This window comes from Aplysia californica, unplaced genomic scaffold (assembly GCF_000002075.1).
Source record: "Aplysia californica isolate F4 #8 unplaced genomic scaffold, AplCal3.0 scaffold00026, whole genome shotgun sequence".
Lineage (NCBI taxonomy): Eukaryota > Metazoa > Mollusca > Gastropoda > Aplysiida > Aplysiidae > Aplysia > Aplysia californica.
The window spans coordinates 430,094-457,759 of NW_004797296.1; the positions used below are offsets into that span (position 1 = coordinate 430,094).

At 38.9% G+C, this 27,666-nt stretch overlaps 2 protein-coding genes across 7 annotated transcripts in view; both read left to right on the forward strand.

Moving 5' to 3' along the window:
• LOC101849024 (pericentriolar material 1 protein) overlaps window positions 1-27,666 on the forward strand; it is a 55,442-nt gene that overhangs the window by 1,307 nt on the left and 26,469 nt on the right. For 5 of the 6 annotated variants that reach the window (XM_005091124.3, XM_005091128.3, XM_035973094.1 and 2 more), the window contains exons 2-22: window positions 6,407-6,550; window positions 6,935-7,177; window positions 7,692-7,871; window positions 8,572-8,670; window positions 10,162-10,254; window positions 10,716-10,841; window positions 11,056-11,256; window positions 12,071-12,172; window positions 16,493-16,586; window positions 18,603-18,949; window positions 19,414-19,585; window positions 19,775-20,087; window positions 20,522-20,668; window positions 21,543-21,772; window positions 22,512-22,629; window positions 22,949-23,158; window positions 25,549-25,675; window positions 26,004-26,094; window positions 26,385-26,562; window positions 27,109-27,245; window positions 27,466-27,660. In XM_005091124.3, the coding sequence (XP_005091181.1) occupies window positions 6,407-6,550; window positions 6,935-7,177; window positions 7,692-7,871; window positions 8,572-8,670; window positions 10,162-10,254; window positions 10,716-10,841; window positions 11,056-11,256; window positions 12,071-12,172; window positions 16,493-16,586; window positions 18,603-18,949; window positions 19,414-19,585; window positions 19,775-20,087; window positions 20,522-20,668; window positions 21,543-21,772; window positions 22,512-22,629; window positions 22,949-23,158; window positions 25,549-25,675; window positions 26,004-26,094; window positions 26,385-26,562; window positions 27,109-27,245; window positions 27,466-27,660 (3,547 nt within the window). The remainder of the gene's footprint in view (window positions 1-6,406; window positions 6,551-6,934; window positions 7,178-7,691; window positions 7,872-8,571; window positions 8,671-10,161; window positions 10,255-10,715; window positions 10,842-11,055; window positions 11,257-12,070; window positions 12,173-16,492; window positions 16,587-18,602; window positions 18,950-19,413; window positions 19,586-19,774; window positions 20,088-20,521; window positions 20,669-21,542; window positions 21,773-22,511; window positions 22,630-22,948; window positions 23,159-25,548; window positions 25,676-26,003; window positions 26,095-26,384; window positions 26,563-27,108; window positions 27,246-27,465; window positions 27,661-27,666) is intronic. The other variant, XM_005091127.3, reaches the window with a different exon arrangement.
• LOC101848798 lies at window positions 12,200-16,119 on the forward strand. Its single transcript, XM_005091123.3, has 2 exons — window positions 12,200-13,244; window positions 13,779-16,119. The coding sequence occupies exons 1-2, from the start codon at window positions 13,134-13,136 to the stop codon at window positions 15,576-15,578; spliced, it is 1,911 nt and encodes a 636-aa protein (XP_005091180.1). The 5' UTR covers window positions 12,200-13,133; the 3' UTR covers window positions 15,579-16,119.

Below are 27,666 nucleotides of genomic sequence, written 5' to 3' on the forward strand. Positions count from 1 at the left end.
GTTCTGCTCGATTCGAAAAGTTAAATAGCCGTAGCATCTTTGTAGACAACCAAATTAATTTACTTTTGTGTTTTAACATCATTTTTTAACTTTGTTTTGGTCAATTTGATCGTCCACACCGATAGACAGTATTCAGAAAGAGACAGAGAGAGAGAGAGAGAGGGGAGGAGTAGATCTTGCGAAAACTTCCGAGCAAAACAAAATGGCGACCCGCGTAGTTCGGCTCGATTCGAACAGTGAAATAGCCATAGCATCTTTGAAGACGATCAAATTAGCTTACTTTTGTGCTATAACGTAATTTTTTCTTGGCTTTTATCAATTTGATCATCCACACCGATAGACAGTATTCCAAAATGAGGAAAAGCAGGTCTTGTTTCGCACCGGGTGAGAATAACCTACGCTGGCAAGTCTCACCCGGGGTGAGAGGTAGATCGTTTTTCTATTCTCACCCCGGATGAGAATAGCCACTTCCTTTTTTGGTACCTAAGAAAGAATTTTCAACTCTAAGAATTATGCTTCTTGAATTTTGAGAATCGGTTCATAAATAAAAAAGTTATGGGGTTGTAAAGGTCGGCAAAATATGGATGACCCACATATAGGAAAATACTCCAAAAAAGTGGACCACGCAGTAGCAGATTCTGTAAGAAAATCGATGATATCTCGGTAACTAATCGGAGTGTTCGAGAGAAACTTGGCTACCCGATGTGTTTTTGAGTGTAGAAATCATTTCTGCAGTCAGATTTACTACCAATTTCGTAGTTATTTTGTTATAATTAAAATTGTGGTGTACATATTACGATTTTGCGAAAAGGGGTGTCGGGATGAGTCCATTTTATTTATAGCATCGTATCACAACATGGAATCTTTAAGAATATATGTCGGCAGCGTGACTAAATAATTGCAAAGCTTTTTATGATGACTTTAGACCATGCCAACCATAAAAAATAAGTTAATTCAATCTAGCATGCCGTACAATAAAATTCCTTTTCCCCGTTGAGACGCGAACACCCCGAGACGAGATAGCCTCGCCTCGGAATACCCCCATTGCGATGTAAACCCACTATGCCAGGGTCCTTTTTGGTACTAAATATCTAAAAATGAAGAAAACATCACAAAATTGGTCATTAAATCAAAACAAGTGAACCTGTTTTGATAGTTCTTCATCTAATATAATAAATGAAATTCCGATAAAAGTAAAAGAGACCTGTTTTCGGCAATGCCGAAAAGTAATTTGATGTTGAAGTCGTCGTAAAGGAATGTGCCCGAGCTGCTGCCAGCGGTTTACCAGCATTGCTTATCCGACCGCTAGCCGCTGGGAGCGCCTTGCCGGAGATGAAAAGTTAAACTAATAATACTGGATGGGGTCATTTCTCAGGTTGATTAATGACAATTTCAGTGCCTAGGAATAGACCCCTCCCTTGTGTCAAATTTGACAAGAATAGAAAACTGATAATTTGACAACAAAAGTTGCCATATTTACAACATAACCATTTTCTGCTAAAATGGCTTCAAGTGCCAACTACGGCATTGGTTACTGTGGTGAGATGTTTTTGAATCTACAGATGAGAAATATAATCAATTTTAAGCTCATTTCTCTAGAACTGTCAGTACTAGCTTCTCAATCTACAATATCCATTACTGCCTTATAATTTTCGCTACTGCCATTTCTAAATAAATGCTAACTCTCTTTGTCACTTGACGAGGACTTTAATGATGAAGCACAACGAAGACATACGTCAGACGATGCGTGACTGGGACGGAAACAGGACAGAAACAAAGCGGATGAATATGATTGACAAATAAGGGAAAGAATAATAATGGACACAAAGAACAGATACGAATGATGGCACATTCATGTAGTCTTGTCGCTACTGAATGATATTCCTCTAATTTCCCCTGCTAAACCACCACTTTCTGTACATATGCATACATATAATCAAGATTGTAAATATTTGGTAAGTGACTCTTACTTTCAATTATCTTCCAAACCCTCAAATTGAAATGAAATAACCTTGCTTTTATAAATTTATGGTTTTTATTCCGGCCTTCTAGGGTTAAACAGTATAATAATAATGGATGTCTCACGAAAATGGTCTTCTGTCGCGATCACACTGAAACTTCCTCCTTTTTTACAATTCAGAGTTGAGACTCGTGCTTATAAAATCTCTCCCTAGAGATGTAGCCTTCAAAGGGGTTGGATCTCTGAGCATACCTTGCTGTGTTCATATTTTTTTTATCCTTCACAAGCCTTTACTTTTGTTTCAGTACTACATGATGCTGTCATAACATGCGTTCATGACTGGTAGCTTTGGAAGGGTTTGGATTAGTCGTTTTTTTTTTTTTTTCTTCCTCCTCTAAGATTTTTCTGAAAGTATCCATTTGGGTTTTCTTTATTTTTGCTTCAAGTATTTTTCAGGTATATCATTTAATAGTACCCCATGTCTCTCGCTGGACAAATTGCAATTGCCCCAAGTTCTTTAAATAAAGCCCCAATTAAATTATCAGTATGACTTGCCCTCAGAAAGTTTCAAAATCTTTTTTTTTCAGATTTTTTGTCCTTTTTCTACTTTTTAGTATAGTGCACACATTTTTTTGGTGGTCTTTGAAAAGTAAAAATCTAATTAAATAGCAGCACTGGTTTTTAAGAAATTGGTTGGTGTAAGATGTATTGATATTAGTATTGGGGTTTGGAGGGAGATTGAGGCCTTTGAGTTTAGATAGTTACTTTGAACATGTGGTCTTGAGATTTTGTGTCTTTGTATTTTTATGCAAATTGCTTCCTGATTTAAACTTTCCTTCTGTTTCAAGGCAGTTTTTTTAAAGAATGCTCCACAGTGTATTTTTTTTGGGGGGGGAGGGTGTACGGAGTTGTTTCTTTGTAAAGCATTTGCTTTGCATATTGGGATGGATAAATTGACATCATTCCCTTTATAGATCCCCCATAGTGTTTTTCGTTGGCTTCATTTAGTGCTCCTTTCTCTTTTCAAACCCTGAACTCAGATAGCAGTGCCACCCATGTTAATGATGGGAGGAGACTTGTCTTTGAATTTTTTGAGTTTCTTGTGAAACTTACTGTTGAAAAGGATGATACAGTGAAAGATCTTGTTAGTAAGTTCTTTAGTGTTTTAGTGAAATCTGCAGTTTGCACAGTATGCTTCAGTGGAAGCAGAGTATGTTTCTTAGTGTTGCAGGGTTTGCTGGGGTTATAATAGTGCTTTGTAAAGAGCATAGAATGTGGATATGTGCTATATATGAGCCATTGCCAAAACGTGGGGAAAAACACACACATCTCACAATAGTGTGCATAAAATGTAATGCATTAGTATTTATTCCTCCAAAACTTATACACGTGTCAAATATAGGATGTAGAACCTGCATTAGCAGTTTTAGACCCCATGTCAGCTTTATAATTTTGCATTTGTAAATTTTGTGCCAAAAATGTCCGTTTTTTAGTGATTCCTGGAGTGTCATTTTGAGCACACCAATGCAAACTTCCAAGAATGTCAAAAATTGAGTATTTTTGGGTGTTTTTTTTAAACCTGTGCTTTGATTCTATGCTATTTGTGATCGAGAAAGGTTCACTTGCTCAAGAAATCGGTTTATTTGTTTGCAAATAAACGAATAATTCGGATCACTTGTGCGTCAGGGGTGTCGTCACGGACTAGGTGTTTCAGAAAACACCATTATTTTTCAGTAGAATCACCACAGCTGGTTAAATCTTTTTGCTTTTCGTCATTTATTCAATAGTTCAAAAGCCGCGATGCGCGAAAGGAACATCGGGTTCCTAGATCTACGATTTCGGTCGGCTGTTCAACATTCGCTGTTAATGGCATCACTTTGCGACGTACCGAAAGTCTGAATTTTAGCCTACTTTTGTTTTGAACGGATCATCAACAGTGCCCGGATATAATTGTTTTCTTGCGTGACTTCCCCTTACCCGCTTCCCCAGAACAGCGGGAGCAACGGGGTAAAGAGAAAAACGAAAGTAGTCATTGCCGTCACCCTCCGGTTGCGCACAAGAATCTTGCGTTGAATGTGACGTACTGGACTGTTTTGCATGTTTTTAGGCTACCCTATTGAATATTTTAGTGAAATTGTGGTGTTTACATTGGATTCCTGGAACAAGAGTGTGATGTGTGAACAAACTTCGAGAGATGGATCATTTCTGTGGTTATAGATTTAGCTTTTGTGCTTAGTAATGACGTTTGGGGTGTCGTCATGCAGCCGTACAAGACTGACCGACGTACTAGAAATTACATTGTCCTAAGAGCAAACATTATTTAAGTCATGTGTGCTCTTTTTACTCAAACAAATAGACAAACATGTCCTTGTTTATCTGTCTAACTCAAAAGTACACATTTGTTCTTTGTTGGCATGATATGCCTTTTTCCAATACATTGTGTCATTGTGTCATCATTGTTATGTACAAGTAATATTTTTCATAATTGCTAATATCAATAAGTTTTCAACATATATTTCATACATGCAAGATTCATTTAGAAACAAAATACGCCTTTATTGATCTGTGTGATCTCATAGTGCAAATTTGTTCTTTGTAGGCATGATTTTACCTTTTCCCAGTATGTTTTGTCATCACTGTTATGTACGAGTACTCTTTGTCATAATTAGCAACGTAATTGTGATTGTCTACTGTCTTTGATATGACCTGGTATCTGTTTCAAAGCAAAAGAAACCTCTCTTGGGTTTTTTTATTCTTAAAGTGCGCTTTTCTCTCTGGAGACAAGACTTTTGTCTTTTCCTGTACATTGTGTCATCATTGTTATGTACAAGTCATGTTTGTCATCACTGTTATGTACAGGTCAGCTCAATTGATTTTGTGCTTTTGCCTCATTTTAGTTTAAAAATTGTTTTACACATGTGTTTTTCTGGTACTGGGGCTTTGATAACTGTATTTGTACAGCCTTTCACTATTGTGATGTGTTGTTAATGATAATGTCCAATGTGTATCCTTTCTTGTACATAACAATGATGACATGTTCTGTGCACTGCGTCATTGTTACAAAGCTTGTCATTCATATTACCATTATGAATGGAGTTCATAGTGTACAAAGTCTTTGTTTACTAAACAAATGGAATTGCTGCTTATCTGTTTTTGTCATCACTGTTACATACAAGAAATACAGTAGTTGCCAAACCAATAGACCCATATCTCCAAAACCGTACGTCTCCTTGCTCTGATACTCTAGGAATATGAGCACTAAATGTCAATCTGTGACTGACAGAAAAGAGAGCCAAATTGGTAAGAAAATTTTTTTTGCGCCACTGAGTCTCAAGAGAGTCTCATGTTTTGGCAATTGCTCATATATTATATCAAAGCATTTATTAATATTATTATTATTGTTATTGTTATTATTATTAGAATGCTGGGGATGTGGAATACTGCCATTTGTTAAATTTCACTGTGACACCATATTTTGTTTATGTATAGATTTGATCCTGCTTGTTCTGATGTTATAGCTACTCGTTTGGAATACAGCATTTTGGAAGATAACCAACTCTAAAGGCTGTAATTTTCCAGTCTTCTCAAGATCAGTTACTGTGAAGTTTCAAATTTTCATGTGGAGCAACCAAATACAATCATATGATGCTGCTTTCTACAGAAATAATTTCAGTTCATGTTTACATGTTGTTTCATGCTTCATGTTTTTGTTCTTTTTGAGTTTTGTCTCTGTTTAGCTGAGTACATCTTGCTTTCATTCAGTCTTTGACTGTTCTGCATCGAAATAGCAGACTTCATGCTGCAGAATAATAAAAAGTGCTTTTCTTACTTCCTATTGATTTGTCTGGGCAGAGACACAGCTTCCTTCATTAATAATTCAGTTCATGCTGGGGCACTAATTAAGAGTGAGGAGGCAAGATACGTATTGATTGCAGTTCTTGTGTCTTGGGTAAAGTGTTCCCCTCAAGGATGTCTCAACGGTTTCTTTGATGTTTGGTACTCGTTTTATGGAAAATGAAATTTTACTGTTTGTGGCACTGATTTTTAACTGGTTTCATTTTCTGTGAAGAGTGCACTTACTCTTAGGTTAAAGTGTATGATCTTATCAACTGGGACAGGCTTTCTTTTGGGTTTTTCTTATTTTGTGAACAGATGCGAAATTCCAGAGATTTGGATTTTTGTAGACCTAGGTGCTTGGTATTTTTCTCTGTCAAAAGATTGTTTTTCATGATATGAGCTGTGTTTGTTAGTGTGTCAATGACTTTTTACTCTTGTATAGATCATCTTTAGACTGTGTACATATATTGTATTTAGATGAACAGTCGCAGTGATTTCGTTATGGGGAATGCTTGAAATTTCCCAGCTTTACATTAAACTGGTGGAAGAAATAGTCTTGGTCCATCTAGCCCTTCAAAACAAATTCATTCTTTTTGGTTCTCTTTGCAGATGGCCTCAGGTGGATATCATTCCAATAAGCAGGCCAAGTCTGAAACAAAGCGTCGTAGCAACTGGCAGCGCTCCGTGAGTTCCGACAGAGATGATGCTCAGAGTTTGAACAGCTTTCCCAGTGACATTCGGATTAATAATTGGGTATGTATGATCATATTGTGGGTCTGTAAAAAGACATTTATTTCTTTGTAATGACTTATTGTGTTTGTTGAAGATGAATGATAATCAGCATGATAACTGAATCAAAATTTAACAGATTTATCCCCCGCACTCCTTTTTTATGTTCCATTAGCTCTTTGATCAAACTTGCGTAGTGAAATTTTAGTGACAGTTGGTACTCTTGGTTGTTTTGTACTGAAACTGTAAGGAAAAAGCTGTGTATTCATGAGTTACCTTAGCAGCTGTTGTTGATTGTGTTTGTGAAAGAATACTGAAGTTTAAGCGACTCATTTTTATGTTTTCTTGAAGTACCTTATTACAAAGAACGATCTTTGTTATGGATACATTGTATGAAATTTTTTACAGGACTTGAGTGATCTCCGTCCAACTAACTTAACTGGTGACTCTAAGCGAAGGAAAAAGTCAAAGGGAAATCCAGAGAGGGAACGCGAGCAGTCTTTGTCAATGGATTCACCGCCCCATGGAGATGGAAAACAGCACACCCCCTCCACCTATCCCCGCACTAAACTGACTCCCAGCACACCGACCTCACAAAGGGTCGCCCTGGAGAATTTGAAACAGCACATGACGTTCAGTGATCTAGAAGATGTAAGTGGTTTGCGCTGCTCAAGAGACAAGAAAAAAAATTGTGATCAAGGTCTAGTCATTGTAACTCAAGGCATGACTTGTTTATATCTTTACGTCCGAAATTGTTGGAAAGAGGTAATTTAAAATTTATTTTTTATTTGGTCTGAAGTGCACTTCTAACAGTAATCTTCTCTGATGCTTGAATATGCCTTTGGTTTTGATTTGTGAAAGGAATGGTGGTTTGTTTTTTTTGGGGGGGTTTTATACGGTATTGCTGTTTAACTTGGGACTGCCACATTTTGATGAAGAAAACTTAAATTCAATGTACTTCATTCACATTGTTCCCTTGAACAGTTGATGTTCCTGTGCTTTGCTTCATATTCTTACCTTTGAAAAAAGAAAGGAAGACACATTCTTTCAGCTATTTTCAAAGAAGCAATGTATTTGATTTGTGTCTCCTACTGAGTATGTTCGTGACAAACTTTTGATTCGTGGTATGCTTAATTCGCTGCTTATTCTCATTTTTCCCCTCCAGCAAGTTAGCACAGATGGTGAAAGGAATAATGAGCGGCAGTTTTCTCAGAGTAGGCGCAGGCTGCAGAATGCATCGTTCAATAGAACCGAGTCGGACACAGATGGCAAAGGGGCCAGAGAGAGGCGAGTGAATAGGAATAACAACATGGACTATTCTGCTAACAGGGAGTCTGGTGTAAGTGTAAGTGTTGCTTTCAATTATTAGTGAATTTCAGCTTGTCCTTTTAAAAAAAAAAGAAGTAGATTTGATGCTCGAATTTGTTTTTGAACCTCTGTTTTGTTTTAGAAGAATTGAGGTATTTATTTTTGCTTGCTGGAATTGTGCCATATAATTTATCAATCTTTACAGTACTGGCATTTCTATTGTAAATTATACGTTGACATCCAATATAGTCCTCTTAACTGTGGGTTGTTTTTTGTTTTGTGATCTTTTAAAATCTGACATCGGAATTTCAACTATCGACCCGCAGTAAAAGATACATTTCTAAAAAAGCAAGAACAGACAGATATAGAAATTCTTTTGTCCCAACTACAGTGAGGTTACTGAACACACAGTGCTACAAATGAAACAGAGAGAGAGAGAATGTTTTACGTAGCGGGTTGTCCCAGCACGTGAGACATGTATTTACAAGGCCTAATGTACTGTCTTGTTGTGTGTTTGTGTGAGTGCTCCTTTGTCTAAATTTTGTAACGTCTACTGCCATTGTTAACAACCAGGACAAATTTCTCCCGGCGAGATGAATAAAGATTGTCATTGTCTAAATTTGATTATATCATCAATAAAGGAAGATAAATTGTAACGTGAAGATTCTTTTTTGAAGGCATGCATTTGTGTTTGTTTAGTCATGCATGTGCTTAAGGTGTGTTATATGTTCTTGCAGCCGGACAGGAATGAGATAGTGGCTCGTCTCATGCAGATTCGGGACTTCATGAAGCAAGCAAAATCAATGATGGAAGGTATGGAGAAGCTAGGAGATCGGGTAAGTGGAAGGAAGTTGAGTAGTTCTAGATATGTATCCATGTTGTTCTAGGAATGTCATGCAGTGTTTTAATTTTCTTTGAGTGTATTTTATTTGTTTCTGCTGCCTTTTTCAAGGCAGTGATTTTCTGAAACAATGTGACAAGAAAATTTTGCTTGGACTCTAGAACAGAATTGATGCTTGTCTTGGAACAGTTTCAGTCAACTGTGGTCTAGAGCTCATTCTGATTTTAGCAAAATCCAAATGGGATCACATTTTTGCTTTCAGCAACAACAAATAAGTATTGTATTATCATAACCCTCTTAGCGCTAAGCCATTTTTACTATTACTTCCTTTCAGTGCTGGGTTTATTTTAGAAAAATGCTAATTTTCAACATGGTTATAAAAAAAGCTCATATCTTTCTTATTTATATAATTTCTAATTACAGTAAGGAGGAAAAATGTGTCTAAAATAATGAACTATCCTTATGTCTGGTCTGATGTGGTTTTTTATGATGTTGTTTTTGTTGGTATCAAAATCCTCATCATTTTTAGTCCAGCCTGCTTGGAGATCAGCAGGAATATCAACATCCCCTTCTGGGCTCAACCTCGCTTGATCTACGATATATCCCCTTCATTTACACCAAAATTTTTTATTTGAGGGCCTAATCCTTAAGGCTCTTCATCACCGTCATCTGATTCCTGAAAAATGTTGAGCAAATCTGTTCTAAATCAGCTGACGAATCCGATATTTTGAAAACTGTAAACTATATCCGAGGTGATCACAGACTGCCAAATGCGTGGCCAACGGCACTAATAAACGTTGCATTGGTGGACTGTAGTCACCAGCTGTTTAAAAAATGTCTATTCTCATGTCAGCGGTATAGTTTCTACACTCATGTCGGATCACGACTGGTGGTCGCGATGCGCACAGAAAAGAAATATGAGTTGTGATGGAGAAGCTGAGGGTTAAATGTTTATTGCCTTAACACTTACAGTACCGAAGTCTCATATAGTGAAAAACCTTCAAGTACCGCACCAGTTTAGGATGCTAAAACCATGGTAGAATTTGTTTAAAAACTAAAAGAAAACCTTCACAGCCGAAGAAACAGGCTTATAAGTTCAGAGGTTCACAACTATTCAGCTATCATATAGAGTGACTTTCTTTTGCCTTTACTTCTGTGCAGTGGGTCCGTTCGTTATCTAATTATATTTAGTGTACCTGGTCGGCGACTAAAGTCGCCAGTGGTAGTGAGCGCATATTACGGCCTGGGGACTAAAGTCATTGACGGTACTGTAAGTGTGAAATGTCATATTAGCCTGTGTTTGTTCGAAAAGTTGTCCTCAACATGATGTCATGCTATTTAGTCAGAAATTTAGATCTCCCTACAATTTACAGAACATGTGACAGTTGTGTAACTCTTGAAAGTTTTTTCTTCTCCCTTTGAAGCTTTTGTTAAATTCATACCTCTTAAGCAAAAGTGTGATAGAACTCCGTTTTTTACCTTTCAGAAAAAAGCAGAAGATGTTGAGAAGGTGAGACGACTTATTCGAAATTTGCAAGAGCAAGAACAAGGATACAGAGGACTGCTTCAAAATTCTCGGGTATGATCTCATATGCGATTCTAACAAGTTCTCAATTTTATCAGCTTATCACACTGTTGAGCCATTGCTGCTGTTCAATGTCTGAGACCCAGTTTAAGCTGCAATTTAGTAACTTTTTGAAAAGTTGACAGAGTAGTTCAACCACTGAAAATAAATAAGACGTTCGTTTTGAAGATAAAATGAATATTTATTCAGAAATTTTCGAAAGTTCACAAGCTATGTCTTCTTGAGGTCTGGAACTTCAGAAGAAAAGAAAAATCATGAGTGACAATTGAAGTGATGGGCTAATGAGTTATTGCTGGAAAAAGTAAAATATTGATATGAAATGATTTTTGTCTTTCTTTGTGATCATGTCTCTTTGTTTTGATAGTGAAAAAATGTATTGCTTATTGTTAGAATGGCGTTGTTTGTCTTTTTTAGCTTATTTTGTAAATCTTTTTTTTTTTCTTCTTTTACTGAAGGCTCAGAGAGATGGAGAGAATGATGATGTTGAAGAAGAGCGAGAGGACACTGCTGTCAAAATGGAGTCAAAGGAGGATTCTGATGATTCGTCTGTCGATTTGGAATTCCAGAACTCCGAAACTTCCGTAAGTGATCAGGGTTCTATGTTTTCATTATATATAGTGAATCCATATCCTTTTACGTAAGTTCAATTAAAATCTGAAACAACACGTATGTACTCAGGCCTCTCTTTAGTAAATCTATATTTTTACGGCTAATATTGTTGCTAAGGCACAGAGCAAGAGATATCCATAGGACATATTTATAGTTTTACATATTTCTTCATTTTTCTATACTCAGGAAAACTCTGAGGGCTCTCGACCACGCATTGAATCAAAACTTGGACTTGGGTCTGACGATGAGGAAGATGCGTTTGCAGAAGCATTGAGAGGGGCAGTCGGCAGCACTGTTGAGAACTCAAATTCCAATAGAACAATGGAAGCGGTGGAGAATGCCCTTGAACAACAGCTGCTCACTCTCCCTGGGGTTCCAATGCAAGAGGTAAAGAAGACGGTTCTTTTGTTAGTCTGGAGAGAAAAAAATTTACAAGGGAAAGTAATTTTCTTGAGTTCCTTAGTGGTGGGTGGTTGGAGGGCACCACATGTAAATCCCTCTACTTTTTTTCTCACGTTTACTGCCCCCTGCAGTAAAAGGCATTATCATGTCTTTGTGCTTCTTCTTAATCAAATTGAAAAAGTTCATCATTATTATATGCATTCTTCGTGTTCATAAAAGGAAGAGGAAAATAATACTTTGTAGATATACAAAAAGAGAAAGGAATAGTCTGACAAATGGTTTTTACTGATGCCGAATTAAGTAAAAAAATTAATGCTTTTTTTTTTCAGTAACTTTCAAATACAGCGGAGTCCTCTTAAATTTAATACAATTAATTTGAAAACAGCTGTTAACAGAAAAAAAAAATCCCTTTTTCCCCTTCTATTTTAGCCACCTCTTTAAACTGAAAACCCGGCTAAACTAAAGAAAAATGCAGCAGTCTCCACTGCATTTTCAGATTGTTTCAGAGGGAGAAGTTTACTTTTTACTAGATAGAATATCTTATGTTTGTGGTCTGAATGATGGTTACTAGAATTTTTCCTTTGAGAAAGATTTTGTTAAATAAATCTCCCTATTACATTTTTAAAGTACACATTCAATTCAACATGTTTTTGTAAGGCTTGATAGAGCAGTCCTGACGTTTTAAATATATATTTATTTATTATGTTTATTTTTTTTCTTAAACTTACTTTTATTTCCATTGATTTGTACTTTATTATGGACTGAATGTTTATGAAATTTATGTAATTTCTCTTTTCAGACCGAAGAAGGAGCCAGTGGAGCTACTGCGGTGGATGATGGTGAAGGACTTTCTGCCCATCACCAAGAGTTGCTGAATATTCTGAGAGAAAAGCAACAGCAAGTGAGTGTCTCTCAAAGCAGCTAATTTTGTTTTGAATTTGTATTCTAGATTTGTCATGTACTAGGAATCAGTTTCCCTAACTGCAGTTGATATGATGGGTCAGATGGTTATTTTCTACTTAAGGGGGAGCGCGGCTTTTAAAACGGACGATTTTGGGGTCAAATTATGGTATCGAGGTTTTTTACATCTTGTGAAACTTCAACCTCTCCCGTACCTAAAAATAGCTATGAGAGAATTTAGAAATAGCGTATTTACACCTAAAATTGTCTTTCAAAACACTAGGGTAGGGAAAAAATTGTATGATTTTGAGAAAACATGATCTATTTCTCATCAATTGACCAACCAATAATTATAGTTTATATCGGAATAAGCATACAGTGTTGTATATCGATGGAATCGTTATTTTCCCCTCTGTCTGAATAAATATGCAACTGGGTCATGACGTCTCATCACCGCTTCCTATTAGCTCAGAACGAGACAAAGGTTTGACCAAGATTGACCTAGATTGTGGGCTGAATGTTTACTACTGAGATGACCTTGAATGTTGATTGGCTAATGCGAATGACCCCAAGGAATGCTCGAATTCTGTTGGTTCTCCACCATAGTTACAAGGTCACTTCCGCAAAGCTTGACCCATAATTGCACGTGGAATTTTCCGTCTTTTCTTGAATGAACAAAGGATTTTCTTTGTATACAGGCTCATGTGTGTCGATTGTTTGTGCGCATGTGTACTTGGTGTGTAGTCTCAAGTCAAAGAAACGCGTTTGTCTCTCGAAACGAAGGGCCACTTTCAGATTACGTGCTGGATGGCAGCATCACTGTGTCGATAACGCTCTACAATTGCTGTGCTCACTCGTCTCTGATATTGTTAGTAAGGTTGTTACTTACTTAGGCCTTCTTGTGTACTTGAAGCGGACATTCTAGATTTGTTCTAGATTTGTGAATTGCGTTAGTATTGAAAATGCCGAAGAAGAAGGTGACTGGTCGTTCGAAGCAGCTGCAGAAAGCTCGTGAGATGCGTGGAAAGGCTGTGGAACTGGAACTCGATAGGAGCTGTGAAGCTGAGGTTGAGGTACGTAGACAAGATTCTCTAGCCTAGTGATATCAATTTATATGTGTACTTTAGTATAAATGTGGTTACTAGAATGATAGATCTAGTAGTAGATCTAGATATAGTGTGTAGATCAAGATCTGTACCATGTGGTTTGTGTGCGCGCGTGTGTGTGTGTACTTTAGTATTTGTGGTACTAGAATGATATAGATCTATCTAGTAGTAGTAACGTGTGTGGATCTAGATCTATGTGGTTTGTGTGTGTGTGTGTGTGTGTGTGTGTGTGTGTGTGTGTGCATGATTAGACATTAGACTCTAATTCTTTGTTGCAGAAATGAAAAATATCTATTGACTCTTCTTACTGAATTTGAAATGCATGGTTACCTAGGCCCTATATATTCATTTTATATAGGCACAATTTTTTTCAACTGTATGACTTTTTCATGTAGGCCTACAGGCCTAATGTTTTTACATTTTCAGTCAACAGATTTTGAATATTCAGTACCAGAAATTTACTTGCATGAAGCTGATTTTTCCGTAACTTTTTTTCCGCAGTCCTCGTCTTCTGTCCCTGTGCCCCCAGAGATGCTTGCATCGTCTTCGATTCTGGATATTCCAGAGACCCCACGGCCTGTCTTTCCACCGGACCCTCTGCTGCTGATCCCTCTCCGGTCCCAGGAGAAGCTGAGTAGGTATGTCGTGCCTGCTGCTGCTGAAGATACGTCTCGAGCCATCGTGGAGTTGTCGCAGGTTGAGGGGCTGTTCAAGCAGCTTCAGTGTCCCCAGTGTGGCATCGTTGGGACTTTGTCGCTACGTCAGATGGGTCAGTTCGGCCTGGCTCTTCGGCTCTCCCTGTTCTGCTCAGAATGTTCTAGCGTCGTCGGTAAGCCCCAGTACACGTCTTCCCTCGACACCAGCACCCCAGCAAAGAGGAAACCGTTCAAGGTAAATCAGAGTGCCACGGCTGCGGCTCTGATGTCTGGCCTGGGGCCGTACCAGTTCAACACATTATGTGCTCACCTGGATCTCCCAGGTCTTAATCCGAAGACCTTCAACAAATATGCCACTCAGGTGTACGGAAAGAGTGAGTCTCTGGCGGACAAAGTATTTTTTCAGGCTGCCAACGCTGTTCGCCAGGCTTACCTAAGCATGGGCTGCGTCGCGGAGGATGGCGTGCTGGACATCGCCGTGAGCTTCGACGGCTCCTGGCTGACGCGTGGCCACAAGTCCCTCATCGGTATTGGCTGCGTCATCGATGTACTGACCGGGTTAGTACTCGACAGCCATGTCCTGAGCCTTCATTGCCAGACTTGCGCTACCACTGGTCAGTGGAAGAAGACGAACACTCCCCTGGCTTACGACGCGTGGCTGACGGAGCACAAAGCTAGTGGCTGCAACATAAACTATGGTGGATCGTCGGGGATGATGGAGGTGGAGGCTGCAGTTGTGTTGTGGAGCCGTTCGATGGAAAAGTTCGGCCTGCGGTACACCACGTTTGTTGGTGATGGAGACTCCAAAGCCTTCAACAAGGTGACAGAGGTGAAGCCGTACGGTCCTGGAGTCCAGATTGTTAAGGAGGAGTGCCTGAATCATGTGGGGAAGCGGCTGGGCACTGCGTTACGGAACCTCGTCAGCGACTGCAGCAAGAAAGGCGTCACGCTAGGTGGAAGAGGCCATGGCAGGCTGACAGCAAACACTATTCGCAAGCTGTCCATCTACTATTCACGGGCCATCCGAAGCCAAGCCACTGCAGCCGAGATGAGGACAGCTATCCTGGCCAGTGTCCATCATGGATACTCAACAGACGACCACCCGCAGCACATGTACTGTCCGTCTGGCAACGACTCCTGGTGCTTCTACAAGAAGTCCTTGGCAAGGCACGTCTATCCAGGAGGCCACAAGAACAGGGTGCACACGCCCCTGAACTACGAACTGCTGCATGAGCACCTCCGTCCCGTCTACGAAAGGCTCACAGCCGATTCTCTACTTCTTCGGTGTGAACGCAAGGCGACCCAGAATGCAAACGAAAGTTTTCACCACTCGGTCTGGGCCAAATGCAGCAAAACTCAGTTCCGCAGCAAGCAACGAGTCGAAGTGGCTGTCATCACTGCTGCTGCCGAATTCAACTTTGGCCCAGGATATACTACCGAGTTGAAGGATTTACTTGGTGTACCTTCTGGGGTAAATACTGAACGCCTGAACTCTGCCCGCACCACCAAGCGTTTATACAAAAGCCAGGACGTACAGAAAGCCGCTGCGAAGAGGAGGAAGGTGATGCGAGCGAAGGCTATAGAGCAGGCTCGTCTTGAGGCAGAGAAAGAAGATGGTGTGGCGTATGGGCCTGGGATGTTTTGAAGTGTACTCTAACGGACACTATCATCAGTTTTCTTCGTTTTTTGGTTTTGAACAGTCAGTACCCCATGTCACAATTTACTTTCTTATTAGCATATTTTTAGCTGGATTGTATTGAAACTGTGATTCACAAGAACATAAATGCTTGTTGTGCATGTTACAATCATCATTTTTCAGATTTTCCGCCCAGGAATTTTTTTGGGGTCTATTTTGAAACAAAATGTCGTTTTTCTCAAAACTTTACATTTTGATACCTTTTTCTCATCTACTTTTTTATTTTCTAACCGATTCCTCTGATATTTTCAGGGTTTGTTGTTCACATCATAACCAAACTTTATACAACAGGACAATGTAATAGGTACATTTATACTTGAGTTATGGGCGATTGTGTAATGAAATTCAGAGGTGTGAAGGGGTAGGTCAGTTGTCCATCTATAACTTTTTTCCTATTCAAGATATCCGAGAGCCCTGTTGTATAATATTTTGTTTTGAGTATATCTATCAATGTACCAAATTTGAATAAATTCGGTCAGTAATTAAAAAAGCCTTTCAAGATTTATGAAAGCTGTTTATTTTCAATATGGCCGCCGTTACCATGGTAACGGTGGATTTTTAAAAAAACCTAACGTTGCTTTTTAGAGATGTTTTCCTGTTTAACCTCCTTGCCAAAAGGCTTTACCTGAACTTTCATAGTTACCGAGATAAGTTATAAAGTACCCCTCCCCCTTAAATAGCATGAAAATCTTGTACTGCCTCATATGTATAAGGGCAAATTATTGATGTTTCAACTTTTTAAAGCTTTACTCTTTCACAAATACAAATACATTGATTTTTAAGGTTTGCACGCCTTTGTTGCCCTTAGAAATAAGATGTGTACTAAAGATTTCCCAATAATGTTATTCCTTTTGCTCTTTTAGCTTCAGTCCCTGATGAGCCGACAAGAGGAACTCAATTTGAAGCGTAGGGAGACTGAGAAAAAATTGTTGGACGCACAAGCCAGGGATAACAAAGGTAACTTTTGAGTAGTGTTGAGGGATTTTCTTTGGCAGGAACACGATACAGAATACTAACAGTTTTACCACAAAATGCGACACATCCTTGATTCTAGTTTTGAGAGAAATGAAGATTTCTTGTACTTCACCAATGAGCAGCCTTGTTTTAAGAGCAAGTATTATGATGAAAGGATTAGTTGGTACTTGTTGTACAATGGAATGTATTTGGATTCTTATCCTTTAAATTGGTGTGATCTCCTCACATTTTTGACCAAATGCGAAATTCACTTGATATTTTACAAATGGAGATGAATTTGTATTTAATAAAATTGATTTATTTCAAAGTAACTTTGGGTGTGACTTACAAATGATTAATGATGCTTGTACTCGCACAAATTCAGTCCTAACTTTATAATAATTAGGAAGGGAAAGAACCACTGACAAACTTTTGTTAATCATAAGTGAAGCTACATGAGTCAAGGAAAGAACTTGATTGGCACTCAGCGGATATGTCGCGGTTTGTCAAAAAAGACCAACCACTTTTGTTGCGTTTTGTAGAAAAAAGTCAATGAAATAAAGGATAAAAGTAGTATTTTGGTTTTGATCTTACTTGGTTGTTTTCGTCTTGTTATTTCTTTGCTCAAATGACCCCTCTTAGGTTTGTACAGTTTTTTTGTTTTTTAGGTTTATATACAGTGCTTCCACTCTTCCGTATTTTTACGGAAATTCGTACTTTCTGCCAGTTCCGTACTTGTCCCTCCATCATTATCTACTCCCTCCGTTTAAAAAAACTGCGACAGTGCAGGACAACCGAAATTCCGTACTCGCCTTCGTATCGTCTTGTATAAGGTACGGATATTTACGGTAATTCTCTCGGCAACAAGTTATCGTAGAAACCTGCCAAATTGCGCATTTCCTGCAATCGGACATACCGCTATGTCCCAGTCCCATGCATTCATTGTGTGTTGGTCGGCAGTACATTTTTTTCCTGCAGATGGATCAAAATCTGGCGAACCTTTTGTGCCAAGTTCCTCCTTTCTGTCATTCACTCATTCCTTCTGTCTATCTTCGGATTGTTGCCGCGGCTGGAAAATCTGCGCGTTGATCAAGACTGATTTTGATCTTAGACAGAAAATTACTGTCGGAAAGAAACTTTTTCCGCAAATTTTATCTAGATCTAGAGAAATTATCAATGCGAAGATTCTACGGCACGTGAACGCAATATAAGGGCCGCGATGAAAGAAATATATGCTGATACGGTCGTGCCCACTACGGATGGTATCGGCCGATTGCGCTGATCGCCTGACTCGGTCGAACAACCGTGTTTGCTTTGAAACTGAAAACAAACACGTTTGTTTTTGAGGTGATAGAGTCGGCCGACCGGCCGATCCCGTCCATAGTGAGCACCATGTATAAAATCAAGAATAATTTGAAGTGGTGTTCCGAGGTTGTGACAGGCGACTTTCAGACATGAAAATTTAGAAAAAATGTGGGTATACACTGCGCAACCGTATTTTGAAGGTACATCTATTCATTATTCCCAGGTTTGCCTGCTGTCAATGGTGCGACTACAAATTAATTGAATTATAGTAGCAATGAAAGGGGAACCTGGTTTTAAACATTTCCAGCATTGGAAAGATATGCTGGTGATGGAGTCAAACAAGAAAAAATATTGGTGAAAAAATGAATATTATGGGCTGTAGGCAATATCTTCAAACAGGCTCCCAAATGCCATTTTCTACCCTCTAAAAGCACTAAATTTCAATTTCTAAAGGGGGCTTCGCCCCCTGAATCCCCACCGGGACACTGTCCCTGGACCCTGCTGGGGGACTCTGCGGCCCCCATACCCCCTGCAGAATTTACCTTACTTTTCAGCTTCAGCTCGTGGAAGCACTGTATATAGAACTGTGTTTCTCTTTAACAGTAACTGTTTTATTCATGTATTTTTTTTGTGAAGTTTGGTTGGAGGGTGACAGAAAGTTCTGAAAACATATGTACACTCAGGTACTTATCATGGTTTTCTTCTGTCTTTCAGCAAGGGCAGCTCTCGCCTTGGTCAGCACAAATAAACAAATAGTCCAGAAACAGCTGATGGCCGAGCAAGCCCAAAGCCTGGACCTTATGGCTGCCATAGCCAGCAGAGGTGGTATGGCTCAGGAAGAGGATGAGCTGGAGGATAATGAAGAGGAGGAGGAGGAGGAAGAAGAGCAGAAAGGAGCTGTGGGTGGTGACAGTGGAGTGCTCAAGTCAAACATTGTAGGCTACCCGGAGTCAGATGATGAAGATAATTCCAACGTTCGGGAAGTGGAGGGTGCAAGCTTGCCCAATGAGTTGCTTGAGTTGAAGAGGCAGCTCAACTTTCTGCGAAATGAATTTTCTAGAGTGAGTTTTTGAATCGTATTGTCTCATTGATGTCCTTTCTCACTCTCTTTGATTTCGTAGCTCAATTTGTTAATCTATTTTTCGAGACTAAAATTGAATTGTGGAATTACCTGTTGTCTTAATATGAAACTTATCAATAGAGACAGACAATTTCTCAAAAGTTAAAATTTTTAAAAAGTTCATCTCTCTATTAGATAAAAGATTATCTTAATAACTAAAAGACTGTATTTCTATTTTTTGATCTTTTGAACATCATTCTTATTGTATTCTCACTGACTTTGTTCATTCTTGTTGCACTTCAGAACTGTTGAGTATGTAATTCTGAGAGCCATTTGTCCTGATTCATTGCCCTGCTGGCTTGTCAGAGAAATGTTGATGCTCATATTTTAGTCTAAAATTTATTTTCTGTTTTAAATAAAATAACATCTCATATATTATGATTCTCGTTTGGTTCTTATTGATAGAGTGACGAAGGGCAAAAGAATATGGAGGTGGAAAGTCAAGCCCTGACAGAGGATCGACAACAGCTGCAGAATAAACTGTTGGAGCTCCAAACCAAGAAATCTCGTATGGATAAGCTGCTTCATGAACTGCAGATGCTTCATGAACAACCGCTGGCAAACCCACGGAATAATGGTGAGCAGATTTTATTGGGTAGCATTTAGGGAATGTCGAGTATGGTAAGATCACCTTTTCTGAATTAACTATACAATATTCTTTCCATATGTATGGAATGACCACCGATAACATTAGTCAACAAGCAACTTTACTTTCTCTAGATATTCTGCTAGTTCATAATCCATTTACCTCTCTTTATTATTCCAGAGTCACAGCCTTTGCTGAGTGGCAGTAGTCAAGCTCTTTTAACCAACATCCCGTCATCTGGAGCCCAGCCTAAACAGAGAGCGCAGCAGGCTCAGCTGCCAACCCCACCTCCCTTGCCCCCGTTACCTTCCTTTCCCAACATGGCTGCCAGCTCGAGCTTGCCCGCCAGTCTGCAGACTCGAATGAATGATGTAGCGACTGCTGCTCCAAGTGCTTTAGAGAGTGCAATGGCAACATTTTCTGAACTGGCTAGTGCTGATGGGGAGAATAATATGGATCCACAGATGTACTCTGAAGTGACTGAGAAACTGAGGTAATACATTATCATTTTGCTGTGACAGTGAAGATTGAACAAGAGTTTTTGTTCTTGGTTGATGTTCTTTCAAGTAATTTCACATTTTGTTGGGAGAGTGAAGATTGAATATGATTTTCTGCTCTTGGTTAGTTAATGTTCTTACCAGTAGTTCTTGTTGTTCTGAGTTTAGAATTTCTTTTTACCTCTCTATTACCGCAGTAAAAATTACCTATGAAAAATGTGGTGAGTAGGTAGTGGGTTAAAGAATGTGAGGAAAGAAGAAAACCTAAAAATATTGATTTTGGGATTTCTTTTTTAGAGGGAGGGAGAAGGTCCAGGTTGGTGTGTTTTCTGATAAAATAGAATAAAGAAGGGCAGTGGAACAGGAGTCTATTATGTTTGGCATGATCGCTGTATGTGTTGGTTTTAAATGTGTCCCATATTTCTGACAGGCGTCTGAAAGAAGTCCGAGGACAGCTGGATCAGTTACGTGGATTAGTCCAGTATTATCAAACTCAGAAAGATGACATGGAAGCAAGGGATGGGGACGACCAGTCTTCCTTGCCAGGTTTCAGCGACAGTGGAGAAAGAGCTCTTTCGTAAGAATTTAAGCAAAGATTGTTCTATTCGATAGGTCTATTCACTGCTCTATTTGAAATACAGAATAAAAATGTGTCCATCTTGCCAACAGCAATATCTGTAAAGAAGCTTACAGGATGCTGTTTTAAGGAAGTGTTTTGTCGGTGAAGAATCGGTACTAAAAAGTTTTTAAAATTGTGTTAAATGAATGTATTTGAAAAATGGAACAAAAAGTCATCTGTGTAATTGCATGTATACCTTTATTTTAGAAAACGAGGCAGCTTGTGTGCAATCTGTAATGGAAATTAACCATGTTGTTTCTTGGTCAGGAATCATGTTATGCTTTCCTGGTCATGGAACTGTAGTGTGAGAAATGTGTTTATATTTATAAACTAGTCCTATTTTTGAAGTTGGAAATATAGTATTTATGTTGGAAAATCAAGTGGACTTTTAAGTCTTATTCTGATATATTTTATGTGGTAGATTGTTTACAGTAGTGGAAGAAAAGGGAAATGGAGGTGGGACTCAGTGATTCAGTTGAGAGGGAGGGATTGCTTGAGGTTGCCATAATGAAAGAAAAATACTTGGTCACAGAGCAATACATTTTTGGATGAAAGGGTGCTTTTTGTATGGTAAAAGGGAAATTTAACTGAACTGGCTGCTGATGCCTTTGTCAATTGTACATCAGTTGCCAATGTGACTTTCACGGTTCAAAAATGAAAAATGCCCTGAAAATAATGAGCAAGAAGTTGCTGTCTGATCTGTGGGTTTTGTTTTGTCTTAAATAGATGGCGAGAGTTAACAGACATACCTGACTGCTGTGCCCCGCCCCCCGCAGTCATAGTATTTGAAATGTCAATGTTATTTACACTTGTATTGGCCATATCTCCCCAGGAACACCCAAGCCGGCTCTGACCTCCGGGGAAGTCGTTCATCGCTGCAACAACGTCAGCCCCAACAACAGCTGGACCTCCTTCTGCTTCAGCAACAACAGCAGCAGCAGCAACAGCACCAGCAGCAACAAAAACAACAAAAGCGGTGGGCTAAAGAGGAAGAGAATGCTTCTGCTGCTGTAGCAGCGGCATCCTCTCTACAGAACATGGCTCAGCTGCTGAACTTGGCCGGTGCGTTGTCATGTTTTCTTCCTACAGTGACAGCCTGTGATTTTAGTAGTTTTTCTGTCTTTTTTGATTCATTTCTGTGTCTCATTTGTTTGTTCAGATCTTTTTAAACTTAGAATATTTGTATCCTGAATTGTGTTTGTGCTTCGTTTTCACATAAGTATGTAATTATGTGGGTTCTCCACGAGCATGAATGGCAGTGAGTGAATTGACCTTAGAACGAGGATTGCTTATTTATTAACTTTCAAGTAGTAGTTTTTATTTTGTAGTTGCTTACTACCATAAGTTCCTGAGTGTGTTCAGTGATTCTATGTCGGGTTCTGATTCTGCTCTAAAAGTGATTTGTTAAACTAGAAAAAATCTGCTTGCAGCACAAGTGTGCCAGCAAGTTTTTTCAGAGTAATACTCATGTGTCCCAACTGACTGTTTCGTCTGTTGTTTTTTTTTACATTTTGTTCTTCACCTTTCTGTCTGCTGTAAACTGTCATATTGTCATTGCCACCAGAAAAATGTGTTACTTCAATGAGGTTTTTTTTCTTACATTGTCGAGCACAGTCAAGTGGTGTGTTACTCATATTTCTGTCAGTTGTGATATGTGTAAAATGCTTCTCAATGCGCATCTCTGTTTCAGAACAACAGACAGTTGTGTGAGAGTATAGTAACGTTACCTTATTCTCTGCTGCTATGCTTTGTGTCTCTAGCCTTGAAAGCAATAATTTGGTTATAATCATTAATGGTACAGGGGCAGACCAAGGTGATGAGCACTCGGATGAGGACAATGCCTCTGTTTCGCAGTCAGATTCTCAGTGGTCACATCTAGGCCCCTGGGATGATGACCCGGAGATTCAAGAGAAAGTCAAGTAAGTGTTGTCCTGGTCATTCTTCTTTTTCTATGCTCTCTAAGTTGTTTTTTCCCCCCTTATTGTGATTGTTTTAGGGTGCATTTGAATTTGATTCATGACTAAACATATGTTTAATGTCATAACAAGTTTGTTAAATGAGTATTTGTCTGATTTATTTTGATAGCATGAGATGTCAAATTTCAGTTACTTAAATAGTAGGTGTGAAAATGTGTGTCTACTGTAATTTTCAAATTCTGTAACACCTATATTTTGCTTTTTTTCAGTTCCTTCTCAATATTCTGTTTTAACTGAATGGTTCTATTTATCATGTTAACAGGAAATTGAAGGCAGCCAAAGAAAAACTTCGTCAGCTCCAGGACCTGGTGGCTTTTGTCCAGCAGTCGCCCGACGCTGCCCGGGCTCTCCCTGAGAACCTGGGGGACCTGGCGGCCAGTGTAGCGGAAGAGGCCGTGTCACAGGCCACACAGACAGATGAGCCTAACGTCTCCGTGAGCGAGGGGGAGGTGCCCATTGATGCTCAGAGGAGGTAAGACAAAATTTACCTATTAACTTTTGCTTGTACTCCAAATTATCTCATTAGAATTAAAGGCACTGTTGAGGGGGGGTGGGGGGGGGGGGGGGGGGGCGAAGAATTGTTGTTTATCTATATTTAGAAATATTGCCGCTAGTGGCTTAAGGTTTTGATGAGTAGTTACTCTGAACAATGCCTTCTGTTTCATATATTGTTGCTACTGGATGATTGGGGGCAAAATAAGTTGTTACTGTTATGCAAATTACATTTAACACATCTCTTTAAAGTTATGAGCAGCATTTGTGTCAGTCCAAAAAATAAAGATGACTTTTCACTCAATGCATATGTCTTATTATGTAGCAATGCCCACCGAGCTCGTTTTGTTCTGCCGATTTTTGGCCCCCGCAGCGGGGGTGTTTCGTGGGACGCACTAACGCAAAGGTTGTTGTCTTCAACTCGCTCTCACGCCGCTTCTCGTGAATGGATATGAATGAAACTTGGCAGCCAATCAGAAAAGAGGTCAATCTCGTAGTATGCAGTTTGACAACATTGTACCCATCCTAGAAGCAGTCGAAAACGTTTGCGAAAGTGGTTTATGTGGTGCGCTTTGAAGATTTTTCGGAGCTGTGATTTGTCAAACTTACTGATTCGTTGTACACCATTTTTCTTTATTCCCTTAAAATTTCAAGCTTCTGTGTTTAGCAGTTTTCGCATAATCTTTAAAAATGTGGGAGTAACTAAGGGAAAAAGCGACATTGCCATTTGCGCGTAGTGGGTGAACGGCCTGCGGCTGGGAAATTTCCACTCAGTGACGTCATCAGCCATCGGTCGCCTCGGGCGCTACAAACGAGGCCCCGCTTATGTGAACTGGAAAGGGGGGGGGGGAGGATACTTGAAAACTAAACGGGGGCCTTGATAACTTGCGTTTTTGTTGCATTTTAGTCACAATACAATAGATGTAGTCATTTTTATTTGCTTGATTGCATGACAGAAGAATAGAAACAGAAAAGCAAACATCTTGAGAAGTGGTATGGCATTGTTTTTGCGTTATGAAAGCCTCTTCCCCCCTCTTGGGAAAGCGTACACTTAGACTCGTCCTGTGTGCTCTGTTTGGGAAAGTGAGGCATTAAGATTGTTATTAAAGAGTATGGTACTTATTTAAGTCCAGTCTGGGAAGATAGTCCCGTTTATACATTGTTATCGTTCACGCGTGAGTGCGCGCGCATGCATGTGTGTGTGTGTGTGTGTGCGCGTGAGAGAGAGAGAGAGAGAGAGAGAGGGGGGTGTGTAAATATGTTACATTTATTGTATGAGTTGTAGCCTACACATGTGAAATATTCCCATGACTTGTAAACTATATTATCTGAACGCATCTTAATCTACCACACAATAAGACACTGTCCAACAATGGAATATACACAGAGACATCTTATTTTCTATAACAAAGTATGCATGCTTTTACTAGTACAGTACTGGATTTATTAGACTAATAAATCCAGCTCTCTACTTACATTTTTGGGACAAATTGATCCAGAGCATTGCTTGGCAAGGAGGAACCTTTTATGTTGCCAAGTTTCATTAAAATATCATGACTCTGGGAGAATATATGACTGATAATCTTTGTAAATCTGTAAAGAACGCCACTTTTTTAATGATAATAATAATAAATAGCATTTGTATAGCGCATATCCTCGCTCAACAGCAGTCTCTATGCGCTTTACACTATATTATTACCCCAGCAGACCATAGTACACTCCGAAACATTCTCAGCTTCCCTGGAATTTTACCTGTTAATGTCTTTACAACTCAAAAAGTATGACAGATATTAAAAATCTGACTGCATGACTAGATTCTGCATTAAAAAATGTACTAGACTGCCAAGTTTCATTTACATGTTCCAAAAAATAGGTGAGCTATGACAAATATTGTCTCAAAACGCACCGAAAACCGCCACATTTTTACCTATAAACGTCTTCATAACTCAAAAAATAGGATAGCTATGAAAAATCTGAAAGCAGGACTAGATTCTGCACTAGAAAATGTACTGGGTTTCCAAGTTTCATTTAAATACTCCGAGAAATGAGCGAGTTATGACGAGTATTGTCTCAAAACTCACCAAAGAACGTCCCATATTTTGGGTTTTTTCATTATATAAAAGTGTACCAGAAATTAATTGATTAAAAAATCCGTAACTTTTTTGTTTATTGATGGATTTCAAAAATTCAAAAAGTTCCATGCTCTGTGAAGATAAAGCTACAAAATGCACCTATTTGCAAACACTTTCTGGCAAAAAAAAAAAGGTTTTTCGTGGTCATTGCTATATTATGTTCTTATGGAACTTAAAAAGAAGAAATATGCCTTTTATAATTATTTTTGTATATAAAAACTTCTTCCTTTTTCCCCAGAGAAGAGATGGATGCCATCGATGGTCTTGAGAACCCAAGAGCTGAGCTGGAGCGGCTGAGGAAGGAAAGGACACGTCTGTTGGAGCTACAGAGTCAGCTGAAGCAGATGCACGACATTGTTGGCGGGGTCAGTCTATTCAAGGTTTAATCACACTTTAGGTTTGGTTTGTTGTAAATGTGTACCATTTACCCCATCAACATAATGTAGTAGCGGTGTCTGTGAGTTACATAGATATAAAGATGTAATGACATAGATATAAAGGTGTAAGTAGAAATTTGTATGGCATGTCATGTGGGGTAAGCAGTGTCTTTTTTCCCTTAAGTTCATGCATCTAAGCAGTCTAGCAATGGCATTTTATTTTATCCTTTTGGTAGCAAATGAGTTGATGTTATGTTGGTGATGTATGTATATATAGTTACATTCTTTACCTTGTCTATTTTTTTTTTCAACTCAGAACTCTGGGGACCAGGATGAGAGATCGGAGCAGAGCAGAGATATGGGAAAGTCTGGACAGGAGCAAGCTCCCAATGCCACTGTTGTTACTTGTAAGTCGATGATACGGCAAGAAAAGTTTTACGAATATTTTGATATGTGTAGAGAAGTAACTCTCATTTGTTGAAGTTACCTGAGAAACAACTAAGAAAAGATTTATTTTGAATGGAATGGTACTTCATATTGGTCTATTCACAACCTATGGAGAGAAAAACTTAAATTTTGTTTGTTTGTTTATTTTGTTTTGTTCTATGAAAGCTATGGCAGCACAGCATTTTTATGTTATGTTTGGACAGACGTCTCAATTTTAAGGTATATGTACTGATTTTCTTTCATTCTGTAGTTGCATCAAATGATGAACTGTACAGTAAAATGAGACGCCAAAGAATTTTGAGGGAAGAGCTGAGATCGAAAAAGAAAGAACTGGAGGCTATTATGAAGAAAGACAGAAACAAGAGACAATACTCAAGGAATCAAGACAATCAAAGTGACACTGTGTCGCTTAACACAGATACTTTCGGGTAAGATTTTTTTGGGTCAGGTTTTTTTGAAGAAGTTTGTTCCCACTTTCTTATTTGGATTTATATTTTTTTGAGTTATTCATGTTTATCTAGTGCAATAGCTTTTGGAAACTAAGTGCAGAAGTATGGAGCTTTGTTTTGTAGGTTACGTAATAGTTTCTGTGCAACAGGACTTTAGTATGTTGCTCTTCTCTAATGAACTATATCTTTCACTCTTTTGAACCTAATTGTTGAGTTAATCTACAAAGACACGCTTGCGTCAGATTGTTTGTTTCAAGATTTCAGGGTTGTTGGGTTTTTTTCTTTTTTGTAGTCGGAAAAAGTAACCAGAAGTTCTTTGTACTTTCTTAATTTACTGTGATTAGAATTATGCCTGTCCTTGCTACTGCAATATAATGCAACAGACAGCAGCTACATGCTCTCAGAAAGTGCAGTCTGTTATAGAAATCCAATGGAACTGATAACATAATAGTTTTGTTTTAAGATGAAGCTGGCAATAGAGAAACATTGTATTGTTCCATGAGTTTCATACTGTTCTATTTGCAGCATCCCAGCCAGTGTCGATGCCACCATGGCCACATGGGGTGGATCAACTGTTGACAATCTTGAAAACATCACAGAGGATGAAGATGGACAGGAGAGGAACGACAGAGTTAATGGGGATGAAGATGGAGTTGATGATGGTAAGTTAAAGGATTTGCTATTCCATTGTTAGATAAAGAAATATTTATCTACATTGCTGACATATCTGTGTGATGTTTTGTTTATGAGTATTTTCTGTCTTCTGACGGGACATAAAAGCGTACTTGTAAGTGTGCTTTGTGACTTAAGCTCTGAAACTTTATGCCTGTGATTTTTCAATGAAAATGTCATTACAAATTGTTTTTCCCTTTTGTCCCTCAGGTTACCCTAGTGATGGAATCGTCCAGGTGGAGGAGGAAGAAGAAGAAAACGACAGTGACAATGGTACTTACACCATAGAGGCTGACGCTCGTCACAGAAAGTCTCTTAGAAAAGGTGCCAGCATGGGCATAGGTGCCCGACCAAAGACTTCCAGAGGCAGACAGACATTCCCCCAGCCCAGCTATAATGATAGAAGTAAGT

Bases quoted from the DNA above. Each gene is read 5' to 3' on its own strand.
- LOC101848798 (XM_005091123.3), top strand. From the start codon at position 13,134: ATGCCGAAGAAGAAGGTGACTGGTCGTTCGAAGCAGCTGCAGAAAGCT. The intron at 13,245-13,778 runs GTACGTAGACAA...TTTTTTCCGCAG, and splicing joins GCTGTGAAGCTGAGGTTGAG to TCCTCGTCTTCTGTCCCTGT.